Source organism: Balaenoptera borealis (genome assembly GCF_965194805.1).
Source record: "Balaenoptera borealis genome assembly, chromosome: 1".
In the NCBI taxonomy this organism is placed as follows: domain Eukaryota; kingdom Metazoa; phylum Chordata; class Mammalia; order Artiodactyla; family Balaenopteridae; genus Balaenoptera; species Balaenoptera borealis.
The window spans coordinates 136,550,910-136,563,967 of record NC_138860.1 but is presented as its reverse complement, the minus strand read 5'-3'; the positions used below and the strand labels follow the sequence as shown (position 1 = coordinate 136,563,967).

Here is a 13,058-nt window from a genome sequence, read left to right as displayed (position 1 = left end):
GAGTGCCTTACACAGCCTGGCACTTTGTAGCAGCACAATTAAATAACTGCTGAATTGCATATCTGCTATGGCCCCATTCAAAGAAAGGAGCCTCACGAACCCATCCCTGGGCCAGTGTTCACAGAGCTTCATCTTTTCCTTCATCTGGTTGCTTTCTTCCATTTCTTTTTTCTTCTCCTTTTTTCCTTTCAGAATTTGATCCGACTCTTCTGGAAACTTTTCTTATTTATCTAATGCATCAAGTAGATGATTTCCTTGGTAGCTGGGCTAGGACCCAAGGAGACAGCTTACCATAGCCTTCCCGATCAAAGCTAAAACTTCTTTGAGGTTCACATGTACATCTACATGATAGTCAATTTCCCTTTGCTTCCAACCCCACAAAAAAGTAGAAGGAATGATCTTTCTTACTTTCATCCTATCCTCCTCTAGATCCCCTCTCCCATGACAACCTAAAACATAACAATGCTCTCTTTTATTTCTCCTGTCAAGACAATCTATTATGTTCATGTTAAGCCGATTTCACCTAAATAGAAATAATGGAGCAATGTAGGATAGAAGAAGACAAAGAACGCCCTGGAATTTACTCTGGACTTCCTCCTTATGGTGATCCTGGGGCCCTATATCCCTAGCACAGTTAGTGTGACAAAAAACATGGACTCTGGAGTTAGGTGTTGGTTCAAATCTTGAATGTAACTGCTAGCTCTGTGCCCCTGGGCAAATTTGTTAATTTCTCTTGAGATTCTACTTCTGTACTAAAAAGATAAGAATAATACTATCTACCTAGACTTGTTTGAAGAATAAATGACATAACACGTATAAAGAACCAGGCCCTAATCCTGGCACACAGAGTAAGCAATCAGGAAATATTTATTCCCTTCTCCCCACTTCCATGTAAGCTCCAATACTCACAGGCTAGAGGCGAGATGCATTGTTAACAAAAGGTAGAGTGGTATAATAAGGTATAATAAGAAGATTCCTGATGCAAGAAAAGGGCATCTTGTTACCACAGAGTTGTTTAAATAACCAGAGCAAAACCAAAACACAGAAACCATTATTCTTAACTCTGGAGATTAAAGAGTACAGACTGTTCAGTTTATCACAAGTTCCAACATGAGGCAATAATAAAAGGCTTTCATCTCATCTTTATTCCTGACTTGATCATTATCAAACGTTTACATTTTCAGAAATGGCCTTTCCTGAATCACCTGAAAAGAAGTAAATATTCATCAACAAAGACACCATGTGCCAAAAAGCAGTGATGAGTTAATGCTGTGGAAAGAATATAAATTGCTTCCTAGAAGCTTTGGGAATGTGGGGAAGCTGGAAGGAGGAGATGAGGAGGACTGAGAAAAGAAAGGGAAAAACCCCAATTTGGGGGGGAAAGGCCTATATCTAAATTTTTATACATCACTATCAAATGATTCTGAATCAAAATCTTCTGCTACTTCAAAAAACTTCTCGATCTACTGGCTCTATAAATATTCACATTAAAGTTGACCTCTGATACTTTGGAATTGGTATTTATGTATTCGACAATCCTAAATACTGATTTTTAAAATCTTAAGCAATTCTCCATCTGCCTAATATTCAGATCATAGTACTACCAATTATTAATTCACTGAGACCTGCTGTGGCAGACACAGCCAGGAAAGAGACAGAAGAAAGAGACAAAGCAACAGTGTCCCGCAGACAGGGGTCTAAGTTAGAATACCACAACGCTGGCTGGCAAGCGCTGGATGGTGCCACCTCACCTGCTCTGATCCACTCCTGAACTTCCAGAGATCAGGCAAGTACAACCTACCTCTCCGAGACCTACGTGGCCATGGACATATTTACCAGCCTCGTACAATTAGAAATCCATCCTACAGACATATACTAAAAACGCCCTCCACGTAGCAGCTCCATGGCCGCGGACGAGAGTGTGAAGGAACAGGCTGTCTCCATCTCCCCCTGCAGCTGACCTGTCTGTTCACAGGTGTAGCCAGGTGGCTCTGCCTCTTAGATTAGACCCTGCCTTCCATATTCCATGGGTAAAATATGTCAACCAATATCAAAACCTATGAACCAAGACAGTTTGACTTTTACTGCGATTTCCTAATACACACAATTTCTGCCGAATAATTGCGGCAGGGCCTCTGAGTACATTCTTCCTCCAGTGACCAGGGACACCCCATCTTCACTCCCCACACAGCAGCTGCTGGGGACCCTTTTCTCATCTTTCTCACCAGGCACATAAAGCAGAGCTATGTTGCCTCTTCATCTATCTTCCAGAGCTCCTATCTGAACAAAGGGAAACAGAGAGGTGACACAGGGTTGACTAGAAAGCATTTAACTGTGGACTCTGTGACATTTGCAAAATTCTATAATGTGGGGCAAGTTACTCTCAGAACCTTAGTTTCCACATCTGTGAAATGGTGATTAGAATACCACCCTTACAGGATTGATGTGAGAATTAAATTATATAATTTATTTATATAACAATGTTATATATAATTATATGTTAAATTATATAACTAAATTATAGACTTAATAGGACAACAGATCATTTTCAAAAGGTTAATCAGCATACAGTAGACATCCAATAGGGGTAAAAGTCAAAATGCTAAGGCATACCAGGGACTAATACTGCCAAAAAGCAAAAAGAAGAAAGGGGTTTTGGCAGTTATCGCTTCTCCCCCATCTCTGTGGCTGCACACCAATTTATTCATCCAGAAAATCAAGGAGTCCTAAGTATAGTAAAACCTTCCTGGTTTTGGTCATCCCAATTAGGCCTTAATTGTATTATGAGTAAGCAAGACTTGACCTAACCTCTACCATCTGTAGTGTATTAGTAACTCTCAAGAGTATTTTCCTAGCTGGGTATTCATCCTTCCCATTATGAGACATTCAAGGCACTTTGCACTCAGGCACCAACCTACTTCTCTAGCACAGTCAGCCCTCGGTACCTGCGGATGTAGAACCCACAGATACAGAGGGCTGACCATGGGACTTGAGCATCTGCAGATTTTGGCATCCACAGAAGGTCCTGGAACCAATCCCCTGGAAATACCGAGGGAGGCCTGTTTCACCCTTGTGAAATACGTCTTGCTCTAGCTGTACTGGAGTTCCTACCAGCACCTCCCCGGCCTCCACCCAACATCTGCCTTTCCAGCCCCACACTTCCGCTCACGCAGTACTGCATGGCTGGAATACCCACCCTTCTCTTTCCCACCTCTCCAAATCCTACCCACTGGTCAAGTCCTGGCCTAAGTAGCCTTTCCACTATGAAATCTCCCAAGCAACTCTGTGATTTTAGTTCCTGAGACTACCACAACCTTTATTACTGGTGCCAGTCTGGATAGATACTTTGTGACCTTTGAGTGATGATAGCTGTTGAAAGCTCTTTTGAGGGAATGTATTAAAAGGGCCTCGGCATTGCTATTATTAATGCCATATAAATGCCTAATGTTATTATAAATGCTATGTGATTCCTATATAAATGAAAGCCATTACTCTTAATATAAACATTTCACACTTCCCCTCCTCCTTTGATCTAATCTCATCACAGTAGCCAGGGTGGTCCTATTAAAACTAAATCAGATCATGTCATTCCTCTATTCAAAATCCTCCAACTCTCTTCCTATCTCTTAAAAGTTGTCCCTAATCTGCCCCCAGCCCATTACCTCTATGGCCCCATCTCATTTCAGGCACTCCACTCCCACCTGCCACACTGGCCTCCTTGCAGGTTCTTGAACACACCAGGCACACTCCCACCTCAGGACCTTTCCACTTGCTCTGCCCTCAAGAAATCAGTACACCTTTGATACTAATCTCCAACTCAGGGCTGAGTCCAAACTACTCAAGCATTTCCATCATTTTCTCCCCTACTTCTATTCCTTTTTCTTTTCTGCCTCTTAAAACACCTTAAAATGTGGGTAGAGGACTCCCATCAGAACTTTTAAAAAGATAATATATTTTATGTGTTTCCTACACCTGGAAGAAGTTCCTTCAAATGTCATTAGTCTCCTGCAAAATAACTTTAGACCTAATGACCACATGACATAGTTTCACAGGACTTCCTCAGGGTGAATCAGAGAAGTTTAGTGGCAGAACTACGATAGACAACTCTAGCTTAAAAACTGAGCACAAGAAAACCGAGGTCATGAAAAGTGAACTATATGTGAATAGCTAGCAGCAGTACCCATAACAAAGCACACATTTTTTGGCTATATTCCATTTCGGTGCTCTTCTGTAAGGAATTATACTATAACCAAGGGCTAGCTAACCTCCCTACATCCTATTTAAAAGTCCAAGTTATTCTAGTGAGATGCCAGTTATTTAACTCTAAAAAGCCTGGTAACTGTTATAGCAGCAGCAACCAACTGATACTACAAAACATGTCCTCTCTCTCTCCGAATGAGAGAGCTACTGAGTAAAGGAAAAGCTCATGTCCTTACTTCAGGAGAAGCCTAGAACCAGAAGAGAGTCTGCTAGGATGGAATTATTCAGAAGGAGGAGTCTGGAATTAGGAAGCAACACATCCTTTTAAGGAAACAGGCAAAGGAGTCCAAAATGAACGAATTGTAGATTCAGGCGCTGGGCAGAGATAGCTAGACCAAAGTCCTCAGAACCTAACTCTGGAGCTAGACTCTGAGCTGCACCATGGCCCACCCCAAAGACTGCATAGACTCTAGTTTGGTGTCAGAAGCTACAGTAAAATGGGTTGTGTTACACAAAAGGAGGCTGACTTAAGAGTTATATAACCAGTATGATGACATATCCTGAAGGGATATGAAAATAAATTTATTCATCTATTCACTATTTACTAGACTGCAGTTAAGAAAATGTGGAAGGCAATCAAGGACTGAGTATTTACCAGCTGGGTAGTATGTGGCAAGTTTCTCAGCCCCTCTGTGAAATGGAATATTCACAGCATCTGTCTCAGAGGGCTGTTTTGAAGATTAAGTGTGGAGTACTTAGGGCAATGCCTAAGCATAAAAAATATTGTCTGGTATTCTGTTATTATTATTACTGGTTGGATGCCTATTATGGATCAGGAACTGATAAATACTGACACAACTATAAATAAGACAAGTGATTTCTACCCTCAAATAGCTGAGAATCTAAGGTAACAATGGCTACATATGGTTTACTTAGGTTACATTACAATTAATCAGTCATTTACTGAATGATAATTCATTACCGGGTGAGAACTTGGACTCTGGAGTCCAACCCATCTGGGTTAAAATCCTTCTATGACTTACTAGCTATGTGACCTTGGCAGAGCTATGAGTGAATGCACCATGTCTCTCTGGAGCACGATGCCTGGCACACAGAAACAGGCTCAATGCATGCCTTCAGAATGCATTCAACTCAAACTTTCTAAGCCTCAGCCTCCTCATTTATAAAACAGTGATAATAAAAGAACTTCAAAAGAGTGTTATGAAGAATTAGGCAGTTCAACAAAGAAAGGACAGTATTTTCAACAAAAGGTACTGGAACAACTGGATATCTATTTTAAAAAAACACATACACAGGAAAAAGAATCTTCATCCAGACCTCACACCACATATAAAAATCATTACAAAACAGGCTATATACCTAACTATAAAACCTAAAACTGTAAAACTTCTAGAAGAAAATATAAGAGAAAATCTTTGTGACCTTGGGTTAGGCAAAGATTTCTTAGACACAACACTGAAAGCACAACCCACAAAAGAAAAAAAAACTGGTAAATTAAACTTCATCAAAAATTTTAAATTTTGCTCTTCAAAAGAGATTAAGAAAATGAAAAGCAAGCCATGACTGAGAAAAACTACTTGCAAATCACACATCTGATAAAGGACATGTATCCATAATATACTGATATAAGGAACTCTCAAAACTCATTAAGAAAACAACTCAAGTTTTTGAAATGAGCAAAATATTTGAATAGCCATTTTACCAAATACATACAGATGGCAAATAAGCACATGAAAAGATGCTCAACATCATTAATCATTAGGGAAATTAAAACCACAATGAGATACCACTACAGATCTATTAGAATGTCTAGAATTTGAAAAACAAAGACAAACTGACGATACCAAGGGCCAGGATGCGGAACAATTAGAACTCTCACACATGGCTGGGGGTTACGCAAAATGGTACAGACACTTTCGAAAATAGTTTGGCAACTTCTAACAAAGTTAAATATACACTTACCATACAGCCCAGAAATTCCACTCCTAAGTATTTACCCAAGTGAAATGAAAACTTATGTTCATACACAAACTTTTAAACAAATGTTTTAGCAGCTAACACAAAACACCTAAAAACTGCTAACTATGCAAATAACTTTCAGTTGATGAATGGATAAACAAACTGTGATGCATCCATAATGGAATACTACTCAGCAGTAAAATGGTGCAAACTACTGATACATGCACACCACAGAATCTCAAATGCAACACGGAATCTCACATGCAGTATGTTAAGCGAAAGAAGTCAGACCAAGAGCTACACAATATTATGTATCATTATATGACATTCTGGACACCATATGGATAGAAAACAGATCTTTGTAAGGGGAGAGGGGTTCAATGCAAAGGGACATAGGGAGATTTTGGGGGGTAATACAATTATTTTATACCTTGAATATGGTGGTTACATAACTGTAATAGCTGGTTACATAACTGTATGCATTTGTCAAAACTTGCAGAACTGCACAGGAAAAGGGGGGCATTTTACTGTATTTAAATCATATGTTAATTTTTTTTTTTTTTAATGGAAGGGAAAAAAAAAAAGAATCACAGATAAAGATAAGCTCCAGAGATTCTACAAATTCTAGCCCGGGCAGTTATGGGGATGATGATGTCATTATCTGGAGAGGATACGTTACTCGGGCCAAAGCCACAGGCCAGAGCCCAACCTCTGATGAAAGTACAGAAGTGTGTTCTGTCACCACCCTTCACTGTTCATTCCCCACTTGCTCTGCTGCTTTTCTGGGCTTGGGTGAACAGGCACTAATTGGCCACTGGAAAAAGGCACTTAGGGGAGTTAGAGACAGCCAGGCTCTCCACAGAGCAAACAAACAAACAAAAAAAGCCTTCATAAATCACAGTATCAAATTTGAATGGAGCCTGAGAAGCTACCAATGCAAACCTCCTGCTTCCTGGAATTGAATCGTATCAGAGGGGGCTATTTAAACTTTTCTTAAAACAGCAAAGAAACCAGGCGGGGTGAAGGGGAGCTAGATGCATCTGAGTTTAATCAGAGAATCCTTTAAGAGTACAGTTTAATTAGTGATTTCCTTCAAAGTGCAATCAGCCAAGGATGGACTGGCACCATGTCCAATCAAAGTGAACTCTAATAAGTAGCCAATTTAAGTTTGGTTTTCACATTTAAAAAAGAAGTAATGTTCACAACCTATGAGTCTGCTGATTAACTAGTGGAAGATAAGTCAAAAAAACAATAAAACCATAATTTTCATTTTAAAGAGAAAAAGTGAAAGAAAAAAAAGGCAACATATACTTTCCTTTACAAATGCTGTAAAGCATGTTGTAATGGAAAGAGTATTTGAAACAGAAGGTCACCCAACTCTGGATTTTAATCCCAACTCTGCAAATAATTTGATTTTAATCCCAACTCTGCAAATAATTTGAACGTTGACTGGTGACTAAGTATACTACTTATTGTCCTTAATCTTATAATGAAACAGAGATTAAAGAGATACGGCATGTAAAATTTATTACAATAAAATGTGAAAGCAATTAGGAATTATTAAAAATACTACAGAGGGGAAGAGTACCAATGACATCATTATCAACTAACCTTGCTAGCAAAACAGTACTGTTTAACCAGAACTATAATGCACTACTTAACACAAAAAGAAATTCCACTGGAAGAATTTTCAAGATGTTACATATGTTAGGCTGACATACGTTGTAACATTCCAGCATACTCAGGCACTTAGAAGTTTTTTTAAGTAGCCTGAAACGTGAAAAAAAAAAAAACCCTAATATTTCTTATAAGATACTATAAGAGATTCGAACTTCAGATATCTGAAAATGCAAACAGCAGCTTTTATTTCATTTTGACTATCAAGTTCTCATTTGAAGGGGACAAAAAGAAAATCAAGGCATTTCTGAATCGGGTCTGTAACATGTCATAATGATTCTTTAATCTAGATTTTTAGAAATGAAGGAAACTCAGGCCACATCCAAAGTCAAAACTGGTTCACCATGTTGATCCTTATATCCTGGCCCTTCTTCACAGCTATTAATGAAAGAAACTGATATTTACTAAGCATAGATGTGAAGCAATGAATCAGGTACTTTACATTCACTGGATTATTTCATTCCAACAGCTCTAAAGAGATAGGTATTTCTATCCCAAACACATAAGAAAACTGAAGCTCAGAAAAGATAAACAACTCATTCAAAATCACACAGGGAGCAAGCATCAGAAGTGTGACTCTGACCAGGATCTGAGACTCAGCTACTCATCTTCCTTCTATAACGTGCAGTCCTCAGGTATGCTTACATACCCATCCTCTCACCAACTCCTACCCCACAAATAAAAAATGATTTTTCCTCTAAAAGACAAACAACAATAGTGGCAAATAAATGTCAGGGAAGGGGAAACAATGAATTACTAACCTATTAATAATATTAGTATGGAATATTAAATTCTCATATTGATTCATAAGAAAGGTAGAATAGGTATTATCATTTGTTTACATTTGAAGAAATAAAAGCTCAAGAGAAGTTATATACTTTCTTGCAAATTAAAAAAAAAGATACTACCATATTCTAGAAAAGAGTTTTATAGTTTCCAAAGTGTTTTTTTACCAATCCATACAGCAATATACAGCAATCCAATCAAGCAAATATTTATTAAGCAATGACCAGGATTCATTCTAGGAGCTTGGGAAACGTGAGGGAAGAATACAGGCAGAGATCCATACCCTCGTGGAACTTACATTATAGCAGCGGAGATAGAAAATAGGTAATATATATAAATAGAAATAGAAAAGTAGAATAAGAGGGTTTGGGAGTATCAGAAGAGGAAGAGCAGGCTGCAATTTTAAATAAGGTGGTCGGGGTAGACCTCCTTGAATAGGTAACATCTGAGCAAAAATTTATAGGCATAAAGGAATTAGCCACGCAAAGTATCTATCTGGCAGTATAATGTTCCAGGTAGAGGAAATATCCTGTCCAAGCACCTAAAGAGAGAGCATGCCCTGTATTCTAAAGGAACAGCAAGGAGGTCTGTGTAGATGAAGTGCGGTGAGGGAGAAGAGAAGCAAGAGTTGAACTTGGAGGACAAGATGGGGATAGATCTTGTAGGGCCTTGTCAGGACTTTGGGACCTGGAGAGACATGGGGGAAGGGAAGTAAAAAGAAGAGTGACATGTTCTGATTTACCTTTTACAAGGAATATACTGTCAACTCTTGAGAACTGACTAGGGGTGGGATGGGGGGATGAGTTAAACCAGGGATACAAGTACAGAAGACTAGGCAGTAATCTAGGCAAAAGATGTTGGTAGCTTAGATGATGATGGAAGTTATGCAGATGGTGAAAAGTAGTATTCTGAAGGCAGAACCAACAGAATTTGCTAACAAACTGGATACTGCGTATAAGACGGAAGAGTCAAGGATGACTCCAAGGCTTTTGAACTGGGAGGCTAGAAGGATGGAGGCTCCATCAGCTGAGATGCAGAGGCTGTGGAGGTGGAAGAGACTTTGGAGAAAATAGAGTTCAGTTTTTGACATGTCAGCCAGAGATGTCAAGTGGGCTACTACATATAAAAGTCTGAGTTCAGGACAGAGGTCTTTAAAATTTGAGAATTTTAAAGCATATAAATAGTGTTTAAAAGCATGACATTCAAAATTCTCAAACTGAAAAAGATCTTTCATGCAAGTCACCCTCATCATTGTTGAAGATAAATAAAGTCTAAAGAAATGCAGTGATATGTCCAAGGTTAGACACATATAAAGCAACTCTAACAGAGCTGGTATTCTTTAGCCTTGAATCTTCTTGAGAACACTGCATTGACATCTAGCACAATAAATAAAGGATTATTCTTTGAAGGCTAAATAAAAGGGGTTCAACTTCCAGAAAAGACTCCCCAAAAACTGTGGATAAAATATGGAACCACTGTCTCTCCCTTTTCTTAAAAAGCATTATTGAAAGATATGAAATGTATAGTTTAAAGACAGCCTCTTCAATAAGTGGTGCTGGGAAAACTGGACAGCTACATATAAAAGAATGAAATTAGAACACTCCCTAACACCATACACAAAAATAAACTCAAAACGGATTAAAGACCTAAATGTAAGACTGGACACTATAAAACTCTTAGAGGAAAACATAGGAAGAACACTCTTTGACATAAACCACAGCAAGACCTTTTTTGATCCACCTCCTAGGGTAATGAAAATAAAAACAAAAATAAACAAATGGAACCTAATGAAACTTAAAAGCTTTCGCACAGCAAAGGAAACCATAAACAAGATGAAAAGACAACCCTCAGAATGGAAGAAAACATTTGCAAATGAAACAACAGACAAAGGATTAATCTCCAAAATATACAAACAGCTCATGCAGCTCAATATCAAAAAAACAAACAACCCAATCAAAAAATGGGTGGAAGACATAAAGAGACATTTCACTGAAGAAGACATACAGATGGCCAAGAGGCACATGAAAAGATGTTCAACATCACTAATTATTAGAGAAATGCAAATCAAAACTACAGTGAGGTATCACCTCACACCAGTCAGAATGGCCATCATCAAAAAATCTACAAACAATAAATGCTGGAGAGGTTGTGGAGAAAAGGGAACCCTCTTGCATTGTTGGTGGGAATGTAAATTGGTACAGCCACTATGGAGAACAGTATGGAGGTTCCTTAAAAAACTAAAAATAGAACTACCATGTAACCCAGCAATCCCACTACTAGGCATATACCCTGAGAAAACCATAATTCAAAAGGACACATGTACCCCAATGTTCACTGCAGCACTATTTACAATAGCCAGGACATGGAAACAACCTAAATGTCCAATAACAGATGAATGGATAAAGAAGATGTGGTACATATATACAATGGAATATTACTCAGCCATAAAAAGGAACGAAACTGGGTCATTTGTAGAGATGTGGATGGTCCTAGAGTCTGTCATACAGAGTGAAGTAAGCCAGAAAGAGAAAAACAAATATCGTATATTAACGCATATATGCGGAATCTAGAAAAATGGTACAGATGAACCTATTTTCAGGGCAGGAATAGAGACGAAGAGAAGGGACATGTGGACACAACCATGGGGAAAGGAAGGGTGGGACAAACTGGGAGATTAGGATTGACATATAAACACTACCGTGGGTAAAACAGATAGCTAGTGGGAACCTGCTATAAAGCACAGGAAGCTCAGCTCGGCACTCTGTGACGACCTAGATGGGGTGGGGTGGGAGGGAGGGGATATATGTATACATAGAGCTGATTCATTTCACTGTACAGCAGAAACTAACACAACATGGTAAAGCAATTATACTCCAATAAAAACTTGTTTTTAATAAAAAATATATATATATAGTACATTGTAGGCACTCCATAAATGTTTGTCTAATAATAAATGAACAAATTTGCTGTGAAACAGTCTAAGCTTACTGTGACTATTTGACAATCCAAATCCACTCATCAAAGTGGTTACAGTTAAATATTTTTACTTACCTGATATTTAAGCCAATGAAGTTTGTCCATGTGAAAATGTAATCTCCACCAAAGACCATTCCAATATAAGTTATTAATATATTCTAAAAAAAGAAATGGCAATATACTGTATCATAGGTTTAACTGAGCTTTTTCAATATTCATATAAACTCATCCATACAAAGACCCAAACATATATCCTTAAAATACAAAAACAAATAAACAGAAAATAACAAAAACCTAATGACCCTAAAACGAGTGTAGTATGAGCATGAACATTAACTAATTAAAAAACAATGACATCAGTCTCTTCCCAGTCTCTCTCTGGAAGCTAAATGCTTTCACCGATACTGAAGAATACTAAAAAGATTATCAAACTTTCCCTGCCCTGTGGCACACGCTGACATTATCAATCTAGATAGAAAAGCACTGCTATTACTGGGGGCAGAAAACACCAAGCCACGTTTAGCAATCTCAGAGAAGAGTGCTTTTCTCCTCCTGTAGAGGTAGCAGTTGACTTGCCAGGGGAGAGTGAAGAAGGAAAATCTGCTTACATGCAAGCATTTTCCCCTCTTTCTTGAAAAGGAAAAAAGGGATGGTGGGGAATTTACCAACTAAAAGACTGTTTCTAGAGCAATCTTCCTTGGCACCTTAAAAAACCACAGGGGAAGTCATCTCAAAGTAGCATACCTAAAATCACCTCTCCCAACTCCCTTAAACTCCCAGGTGTAAACATCTTCTGCTTATCTCACTCCCTTTTTGGCTTGTGAGGTCTTACTTCCTAGACCAGGGATAGAACCGGGCCCAGGGCAGTGAAAGCGTCTGGCTCCCTTTTAATTATCCTCAGACCGTAAAGGTGAAATAAAGTTTTCCAAAGTTTCATCTCTTATTCAGTTCTTCCCTAACCTCTCATTAAGTCACTGCCTCCCTCTGTGCTATTACAACTGCCAGAAACGGTAAATGTCACAAATATTTTTAGTACCTGGGCTCTCTCCGATTAGACCAGTGAAGCAGAAAGTATAGTGCCACAGTGTTTTTAAGAAGCCAAAAACAAACTTCAAAATTATTTTTTTAATGGAGTACGCTTTGAGAGAGCATTCAAAATTATGTCAGCCTCTTCTAGGTCTAAGGATGGAGACAGAATGTTACTTTAGAGCAGATTTTCTTATTATTTGAGAGGAAAAAAATAAAATTAAATACCATGTAACAGTAAACAAGGCTGGTAGGCAACTTGGGAAAATGTGTAACAGGACCTCTTGGAGTACAGAGATCCAGGGAAAAGAGAGATTAATGTGCATAAACTGCCCAAGGAACTTCAGAAAGGGAAAGGACTCAACCCTTGTTGCTCAAAATCAAAAGTTAGAAAAACTTTTTTTTTTTAATAT

At 38.5% G+C, this 13,058-nt stretch overlaps 1 protein-coding gene across 3 annotated transcripts in view; it reads right to left on the bottom strand.

Annotated features, from left to right (window-relative positions):
- Positions 1-13,058, bottom strand: part of SLC35D1 (solute carrier family 35 member D1) — a 61,814-nt gene that overhangs the window by 8,326 nt on the left and 40,430 nt on the right. For all 3 annotated transcript variants that reach the window (XM_082358619.1, XM_082358618.1, XM_082358617.1), the window contains one exon: positions 11,695-11,777. In XM_082358619.1, coding sequence (XP_082214745.1) covers positions 11,695-11,777 — 83 coding nt within the window. The remainder of the gene's footprint in view (positions 1-11,694; positions 11,778-13,058) is intronic.